Below are 10237 nucleotides of genomic sequence, written 5' to 3' on the forward strand. Positions count from 1 at the left end.
CACTGACACTGGGGTACAGGATAATGACACTGACACTGGGGTTACAGGATAATGACACTGACACTGGGGGTACAGGATAATGACACTGACACTGGGGTACAGGATAATGACACTGACACTGGGGTTACAGGATAATGACACTGACACTGGGGTACAGGATAATGACACTGACACTGGGGTACAGGATAATGACATTGACACTGGGGGTACAGGATAATGACACTGGGGGTACAGGATAATGACAATGACACTGGGGGTACAGGATAATGACAATGACACTGGGGGTACAGGATAATGACAATGACACTGGGGTACAGGATAATGACATTGACACTGGGGGTACAGGATAATGACACTGGGGGGTACAGGATAATGACAATGACACTGGGGGTACAGGATAATGACAATGACACTGGGGTACAGGATAATGACACTGACACTGGGGTACAGGATAATGACACTGACACTGGGGTACAGGATAATGACATTGACACTGGGGGTACAGGATAATGACACTGGGGGTACAGGATAATGACAATGACACTGGGGGTACAGGATAATGACAATGACACTGGGGGTACAGGATAATGACAATGACACTGGGGTACAGGATAATGACATTGACACTGGGGGTACAGGATAATGACACTGGGGGTACAGGATAATGACAATGACACTGGGGGTACAGGATAATGACAATGACACTGGGGGTACAGGATAATGACATTGACACTGGGGGTACAGGATAATGACACTGGGGGTACAGGATAATGACAATGACACTGGGGGTACAGGATAATGACAATGACACTGGGGGTACAGGATAATGACAATGACACTGGGGGTACAGGATAATGACAATGACACTGGGGGTACAGGATAATGACAATGACACTGGGGGTACAGGATAATGACACTGGGGTACAGGATAATGACACTGGGGGTACAGGATAATGACTCTGACACTGGGAGTACATAGACGCCTGCCATGACTAATCTAGGAGTTAGTGACTGCTATGGGCTACCATTAACTCCTTATTATCCCGATTGCCAACGCACTAGGGCAATCAGGATGAGCCAGGTAAAGTGACGGGACTGTTGCATCTAATGGATGTGGCAATTCCGGGCGGATGCTGGCTGATCATTTTTAGGCTGGGGAGAGCCTAATAACCATAGGTCACCCCCCAGTATGAGAATATTGTATTAGCGCTCTCTCTCCCCAGAGCGGCGTTCACGCAGTCACCTCACTTATATCCATGCCCAATACAGCTCATTTTTAACCCCTTCACGACCATGGACGGATCTTTCCGTCATGGAGCGTGTCCCCTTAAGCCCCACCCCCTGCAGGGCAGGCGGCGTGGATCGGCACACATATCAGCTGTTTTCAACAGCTGACATGTGTGCCTACATGTTCCGAGTGTAATCGCATTCCACCCGTAACATTAACCCCTTAGATCTCGCTGCCAAAGTCTGGCAGCGAGATCTATATGCGCGCGGCCATGTTTTTTACTTACCGCCGCCCCCATCGGAAGTCACGTGAGTGATCACGTGACGTTCGGTGGTTGCCATCGTAGCAAAGGGTCATGTGATGACGCCTGCTGCTACGAAGTTTCACTTTCGTTTTTCCTCGGCACGGAGCAGAGGAAAAAAGAAAGTGACTATTTCTGCTGTTTACAGCGGTATAGCTGTGATCAGCAGATAGCGATCAGCGATCGGATTGCTGATCGCTTAAGCCCCCTAGGGGGACTAGTAAAATAAAAAAAATTAAAAAAGTTTTAAAAAATTAAAAAAAAAAAACCTAAAAGTTCAAATCACCCCCCTTTCCCCCCACTGAAAATTAAAGGGTTAAAAAAAAATATATACACATATTTGGTATCGCCGCGTTCAGAAATGGCCGATCTATCAAAATATAAAATCAATTAATCTGATTGGTAAACGGCGTAGTGGCAAAAAAAATCCAAACGCCAAAAATTACGTTTTTTGGTCGCCGCAAGTTTTACGCAAAATGCAATAACAGGCGATCAAAACGTAGCATCTGCGCAAAAATGCTATCATTAGAAACATCAGCTCGAGACGCAAAAAATAAGCTGTCACTGAGCCATAGATCCCAAAAAATGAGAACTCTACGGGTTTCGGAAAATGGCGCAAAACGTACGCCACTTTTCTTGGACAAGCTTGTGAATTTTTTTTAACCCCTTAGATACAAGTAAACCTATACATGTTTGGTGTCTACAAACTCGCACCGACCTCAGGCATCATACCCACACATCAGTTTTACCATATAATGAACACCGTGAATAAAAGATCCCAAAAACTATTGTGCCATCACACTTTTTTTGCAATTTTTCCACACTTGGAATTTTTTTGCTGCTTTCCAGTACACCATATGGTAAAACTTATGGTTTCATTTAAAAGTACAACTTGTCCCGCCAAAAACAAGCCCTCATATGGCAAGATTGACGGAAAAATAAAAACGTTACGGCTCTCGGAAGAAGGGGAGCAAAAAATAAAAAAGCAAAAACGGAAAGTGCCCCGGGGCTGAAGGGGTTAATCACATGACTCATAAACTGCAAGATACAGGATCCTGTAAATAACACTTGCGTTTGTCAATAATTTAACAGGATCCAATCACTTGCGGTTTGTGTTTTTTTTGCCTGAAGACAAAAAAAAACGCTAATGTGAAACCAGCCTAAGTCTGAACTGGGTAAAAAAGCTGAGCTTATTGATCAATTCAATAGCTAAATTTCTCTTTATTCTTAAGTTCATGGCAGTAATGCAGGTTCCATTGTCATATTTTCATTCTCACATATAGCTATTGTATTTGTCATGCCAGTATTCATACAGTAGTTTCTGCTTTACATTTATTCCCCATGCACTGTCACTGGTGTGCAGCCCTTCTCTCTATATATATCTTAGATGGGTATCAAAATTGGGGGAACCGCACGCGTTTTTGTTTTTTTTATTTATTTTACTGTAGGATATAGACCCGCCCACCGTTGTCTTTGGTTGCAGTCAGACAGCTGTCACTTAACGTGGGGGCGGGTCTGCATGCAACCAATCACAGACACCGGTGAGCTGGGGAAGCAGTGAATATGTATGAGCCTAATAAGCGGCTGGCTCGGGAAGAACAAAGAGCTGCAGCGGGAGCAGTATGACAGCCGCCCCGGTGATCGGTGGGTATGTAGAGTTTGGAGAGAGACAGAGAGAGAGAGAGAGAGACACCCCAAAGTCACTCCAGTATTGATATTGGTCATTTTGGAATTAAGTTGGTGAGCTGGATTTTCGTTGACAAAACCGTGGGTAAAACATATACAAACCGCAAACAATTTGTAACCATGTGTTTTGCCATCCGTTTTTCAACCCCTCATTGATTTCAATGGGTGACAAAAGTTGATAAAAACGCAAGAAGAATGAACATGCTGCATGTTTTTTGTCATAAAATTTTGTAAAACAAACTGCTGACAATTAAACTGCAACGTGTGCACAGCAAATCTGACCTCATAGACTTTGCTGGGAAGTCAAAAGTGAGAAAGTTCTAACAAAACTGCACCAAAAAACCGCAATAAAAACGCGACAAAAACTGCAGTGTGCGCAAATAGCCTTAAAGCATTTGCAGCTTTTGGTGCAAAAAGGTTGCAAAAATTAAAAGGTAAAGACAAAAATAAAGTGCATTTTTTATTTTGTGAGAAATTCATGAATTGAGTACACCATTGTGAAATATTTGGTGCAAAAATGTTAAACACCACAAGACAACAAAAAAATTAAATGTGACTTCAATAAATAAAAAAATGATGAATTGGAACCAATAACTATAAAGAATGACCTGATATGTGTACTTAAAAAAAACTAATTTTAGTAGTAGTAATAATAATAATAATAATAATAATAACAATAGCCCTCACACTTAAGCCTGCTTTACACCTTACGATCCAGCATACGATATCGTATGCGATCGTAACCCCCCATCGTATGTGTGGCACGTTCAATTTGTTGAACTTGCCGCACAAATGATTAACCCCCGTCACACGTACTTACCTTCCATACGACCTCGATGTGGGCGGCGAACGTCCACTTCCTGGAGTGGGAGGGACGTTCGGCGTCACAGCGACGTCACGCGGCAGCCGGCCAATAGAAGCGAAGGGGCGGAGCTGAGAGAGACGTACACATCCCGCCTACCGTCTTCCTTCCTCATTACCGGCCGGGAACCACAGGACGCAGGTAAGATCTGTTCATCGTTCCCGGGGTGTCACACACTGCGATGTGTGCTGCCCCGGGTACGATGAACAACCTGACGTGTAATTCTAGAGAAATGAACGATGTGTAAGCGATGAGCGTTTTACCGTGCAATCGCAATCGCACGTAGCTGTCACACACTACAATGTACCTTACGATGCCGGATGTGCGTCACTTACGACGTGACCCCGCCGACACATTGTAAAATACATTGCAGCGTGTAAAGCGGGCTTTAGGCTATGTGCGCACTTACCGGATTTTTCGCGGATTTTGCCGCGGATTTGCTGCATGTTTCGCTGCAGAAAATGTTCATAACATCTCTGCAGTGAATCACCAGCAAATCCTATGGAGAAAAAAAATCCTGTGCGCACGGGGCGGAATTTGACAGCTGCATGTTTTGCTGCGGGAATCCCGCAGCAAAAACAAGTGCATGTCACTTCTTTTCCGCACATCGCTGCGGGATTTCACTCCATTGACTCCAATGTTAATCATGAAATCCCGCAGGGAATAACGCAGGCAGCAAATTCTGTGCGGTTCACTGCGTTTTCCTGCGTTATTCCCTGCGGTATTTTGCGGTTTACCTCCGGTAATGTGCATCACTTGCTTGCGGTTTTGCAGGGAAGTGATGTCATTACAGGAACAGGAAGTCGTGCAGAGTAAACACACACACATCAGACACAGAACACATAGACACAGACACATAGAACACACATAGAAAGAAAACGGAAATATAGGAAAAAAAGAACGTGGGCTCCGCTGCATATTTACCTTCCAGCCGAGGTAAGCACACAGCGGCGGCCCGGTATTCTCAGGCTGGGGAGGGAGAGGGGCAGGGTAATGTCCCCCGCCTCACTCCCCCTCCGGCAGCCGAGAATATCAGCCGCAGCTGCCCCGGCACTGTCGCATGCATTATGCGGCACTGCCGGCGTGTCCTCGGCTCTTCTTGCCACCGTGTAGCAGTGGTGACAAGGTAATACAAGGGGTTAATGGTGATGGGGGACCACCGCCATTAACCCCAGGCTTGATCATGGCAGCGTCTATGTGACAGCTGACATGATCAACCCGTAAGTAAAGTGAAAAAAACACAGACACCGAAAAATCCTTTATTTTAAATAAAACCAACAAGCCTCGTTCACCATTTTATTAACCCCCCCAAACAAAGCTCCGGCGTAATCCACACAGCTCCGGCTCCTGCGTCCTGCACTGCTGACATCCAGCCGCGACTGTCACAGACACAGCGCTGAATGCAGCAGACAGCAGAGGTAATTACCGGTCATTTCCCACGGCCGGTAATGTGAACTCACTGCCGACCGTGGGAAATGCAGCGATCTGTCATCTATCTATCTATCTATCTATCTATCCCTCTGTCTGTCTATCTATCTATCCCTCTATCTATTCTTCTGTCTATCTACTATCAGAATTAAATGTATTTTTTTTTTTTTTTTTTTTTCTTCAATGTGCTTTATTGCATTGAATGCAATAAAGCACATCCCAACCCGCACGCGGCAAAACCGCAGCAATACCGCGAACAATACCGCGGTAAAGCCGCGGCAAACCGCGGCAAACCGCATGCGGTTTCCCGCGGTTTTTTACCGCAGGTGCGGTAATCTTTGAGAGGATGCGGAATTTTCTCAAGAAAATTCCATTTCCCAGTGCGCACAGAGCCTTAGACCAAAATGTGGTGTCAGCCTGAATGAGCAATGACTTTGTATATTCACACGTCCAAAATTAATAAGAAAAGGAAGAACAGATAAGTATAGAATAATGAGGACATAATATTTACATATGAACTCCACTATTGCAACATACATAAATCACATGAGGTTCTTAGCTTATAGCTTTTATAAAAAGCCATCCACTAGCGACAAGGTGGCTTCATTTGACTATATTGACTTATTTCTACATGTGCTCAAGGAAAACTGGTGAAGAGACAGGATCCAGCTTTACTCCAATTAAAACCAGTTTGTGAAAGATGAGTGGTTAAGGCTAGGTTTACACTTCCGTTAAATTGTATCAGTCACAATCCGCTGCTCTGGCAAACAACGGAATCCGTTTGGCGGATTCCGTTGTTCCCGTAGACTTGTATGAGCGGCGGATTGTGACTGATGATGCTGCGTTGCACCTTCCGCCCGACCGATCAGTCGTGAAACGACTGACTGCCGGGCGGGAGGAACGCAGCTTGTAACGTTTTTTGAGCAGCGCAATCCGTAGGATTTCGCTGCGCATGCTCTCTGGCTCCCTGCACACGTAACCAGCTTTGCTTAGTTACCCAATATTTACCCTGGTTACGCGTGCAAGGAGCCAGCGCTAAGCGGTGTACGCTGGTAACCAAGGTAAATATCGGGTAACTAAGGTAAATATCGGGTGCAAAGTGCTTTGCTTAGTTTTTACCCGATATTTACCCTGGCTACGTGTGCAGGGAGGCCGACACTTCCCTGCTCGGCTCCGCCCCCTACCGCACTCCGCATGTACACACACACACACACACACACACTCACTCACTCACCTGTCCCCAACTATGCAGACCGCGGCACTGACTTCCTCAGCGCCTGGCCCCGTCCGGCTCCACCCCCCGCACTCCGCCCCCCACACACAACGGAGTCCGACAATGAAATTATTTTCTTTGTCATCCGTTGTACAACGCATCAGTCACATGCATCAAGCAACGCATGTGACTGATGCAAAACAACGGAAGTGTGAACCTAGCCTTAGGGAGTATGGCCAGAGCCCCACTATATACATATACTAGCTGTAGAACCTCTCTCCCTATCTCCCTCTCACCACTGAAATCATATTACCTCACACTTAAGCTTCTCAGGCCTAAGCCACACGGCAATAAAAATGGTGCGAGTGGAGTGCGATAAACAAATCGCATTCCACTCAAACCAATATTAGCCTGTGTGTCAGCACACATGTGTGATTATTTTCTCAGCCCTAATCAGACCGAGAAAACAATCGCAGCATACTGCGAGTGTAATGTCAGTCTTGTTTCTCTCGCATCCATTCAAGTCAATGGGGCGAGAGAGAAAAAAATCGCACTGCACTCGCAGTACAAAAGTGTACCGTGCGTGCAGAGCGATAATGGCAATAGCCGGCTACGGAGGAGAGAGGGAGAGAAATCCCTCCCTCCCCTCCTCAGCACCGGCCCGCCCCACGCAACTGAGGTCCGTTCGCACGAACGGACCTCAGTTGCAGGGACACACGCATGACACTCGGCTCTGCTGTACTGCCAGTGTGAGCCGAGTGTCATGCAAGGGGATTGCACTAGTGCCCCGTGTGGCCCCAGCCTTATTCTAAGAATGTCCTTCGTTCTCTATAGCAACCGATCACAGCTCCTTGACCTGTAACAAAATATAAGCATACCTGTGACTGGTTGCTATAGGACACCTGATAAATATCCAAGGTAACTGTCAAAACAGCCAATATATTACCTCAAACATCCAGAGTTTCTGTGTGTATCTTTCTGTGTCTCTTTCTTTGTGTGTCTCTTCCTGTTTCTATTTCTATGTGTGTCTGTTTGTGCATCTTTTGGTGTGTGTCTCTTTCTGTGTGTGTGTCTTTCGGTGTGTGTCATTTTCGGCGAGTGTGTCTCTATCTGCTTTCTTTGTTTGAGTGTGTCTCTTTCTGTGTCTCTTTTTGTGTTTGTCTCTTTTGGTGTGTCTCTCTCTCTCTTTGTGCCTCTTTTGGTGTGTTTCTTTTGGTGTGTCTGTCAGTGTGTCTCTTTCTGTGTGTTTCTCTTTCTGTCTTTTGTTTGTGTGTGTCTCTTTGTGTGTGTGTGTGTGTGTGTGTGTGTGTGTGTGTGTGTTGGTCTCTATTTGACTGTGTGTGTGTATATCTGTGTGTCTCGTTCTCTGTCCATAATAACAGATCCGTTCCCAGCTCCATTGATTTTAACGTAAGCAGGCTTTTTGGCGAATAACTGTAAAGCGAGAGGTTACATTTTCCCATCAAAACATAGTCTATGATGTTCTTTGAGTCAAATGAGGCGTCTGTGCAAAATTTTGTGATTGCAAATGCGCCGCTGTCGATTCCTTTAGCAGACACACACACACACACACACACGCACGCAGGCACGCACGCATGCACACACACACACAGTCACATACACTCAGTTTTATATATTAGATATTTATATTTTTTGTTTTGTTCTGTTGTACATTGGGAACTATGATCACCCTCTGGGCTGAGGACTTAATAAATAGCATTTTCACTCTGCAGTTTTCTCAGTACATTTATTACGTGACATGTTAACATGTCCTGATTTTCCACAGAAAACAATGTGTAGACTGTCCAAATCACAATAGCAGTTCTGGTCCCATCAGAACACAAATGATCAATGTTTTATAACCTTACTGCACCATCTAAATTACAAAAAAAACCCACAAAAAAAAACAGACAAAAACATAGCACCCCCCCCACACACACACACACACACATAAGTGCACCATTACTGAGTCCTGCGTACGTTTTTCCATCAGTCACAGTCCTATTGGTATGCTTTCAATGTTTCTGCCTGGAATGGCTCTGTATACTGATAGAAATTGCAATAAATGTTATGTTTTATGTGCATATTATAGGTCAATGAATGCATCACTCACCTGGTGAGCCTGTACACAGTGTGAAGTCAGATGTCAGCAGTGCACAGCAGAAGAGCAGGGATATAACTGTCCCAGGAATAGTGAGAGCCCCCATTCTCCAGAGAGCAGCCTTTACTTCTGGATGATCCTCTCACTATACAGAAGAATACACTGTTACTAAATTACACGTTTCTTCTTCAGATCTACAGGATTGTTCATTCGAATTCTAGAACCAATGAAAACACAGTCTTCCAGTCATCACTTGTTACCAGGGAGAGCGCTTCACAGAACTGCAGGTCACTAATGGCAGATTGGAACGTCACACTCTACCATCTGCCACATTTCACTAGTGTGCAAACAAAACCATAAAAAAATACACTTTCATGTACTTTCTTGCTGCAGCAGCACAATCATATGTACAGTGTCCGTTTAAGAACATGATCATATACAGTATCAATGTCAAACATCAGAAATACCGTTTGACAACTGATCACTGACTCCTGACTCTGACTCCTGAAAACTGACATCTAATATCTGACTCTGAGAACTGACTTCTTTTATCTGACAAGTGACGTATGACAAGTGATATCTGACAACTGATCATTGAAAACTGACAAGTGACACCTGACATGTTTTTCTTATGATATATTACCTAAATATTGAATCGAATAAACTAATAATAAAAAGAAAAGACCTCTGTTCACTATAGGGATTAGAACCCAGAGCTCTGTATCTAAAAGACAGGACACGTAAGGTACCGTCATACATAACGAGATCGCTAGCAAGATCGCAGCTGAGTCATGGTTTCCGTGACGCAGTAGCGAACCCGTTAGCGATCTTGTTATGTGTGACATCTACCAGCGATCAGGCCCCTGCTGTGAGGTCGCCGGTCGTTGCAGAATGGTCCAGGGCATTTTCTTCAAAGGTGATGTCCTGCTGGGCAGGACACATCGCTGTGTGTGACACTGTGTGACAGGGTCACAGTGACTGCTGACATCGTTATACAGGTCGCTACTGCCACCTGTATCGTTCCTGCATCGCTGGTAAGGTCTGACTGTGACATCTCACCTGCGACCTCCCAGCGACTTAGGGGTACTTTACACACAGCGAGATCGCTAACGAGATCGCTAACGAGATCGCTGCTGAGATCGCTGCTGAGTCACGTTTTTTGTGACCTCATTAGCGTTCTCGCTGTGTGTGACACTGAGCAGCGATCTGGCCCCTGCTGTGAGATCGCTGCTCGTTACGCACAGAGTTGGGTCGTTTCTTGGTCTTTGCTCTCCCGCTGATAAGCACACATCGCTGTGTGTGACAGCGAGAGAGCAAAGATCTGAATGTGACCAACCCCGAGTTAGCCCCCCCTTATTAAGAATTTGGGTAAAAAATGATTCCATTCGTTAGATCTTTGTTAGATCCGGTTTGATCAA

The 10237-nt window shown here is 45.2% G+C and overlaps 1 protein-coding gene across 1 annotated transcript in view; it reads right to left on the reverse strand.

Annotated features, from left to right (window-relative positions):
* The window catches only part of LOC142250904 (H-2 class II histocompatibility antigen, E-S beta chain-like), a 101608-nt gene extending 92611 nt beyond the window's left edge, over positions 1-8997 (reverse strand). The window contains exon 1 of the mRNA XM_075323221.1: positions 8832-8997. Coding sequence (XP_075179336.1) covers positions 8832-8925 — 94 coding nt within the window. The 5' untranslated portion in view covers positions 8926-8997. The remainder of the gene's footprint in view (positions 1-8831) is intronic.
* Positions 8998-10237: the final 1240 nt, after the last annotated feature.

Source organism: Anomaloglossus baeobatrachus, chromosome 9 (genome assembly GCF_048569485.1).
Source record: "Anomaloglossus baeobatrachus isolate aAnoBae1 chromosome 9, aAnoBae1.hap1, whole genome shotgun sequence".
In the NCBI taxonomy this organism is placed as follows: domain Eukaryota; kingdom Metazoa; phylum Chordata; class Amphibia; order Anura; family Aromobatidae; genus Anomaloglossus; species Anomaloglossus baeobatrachus.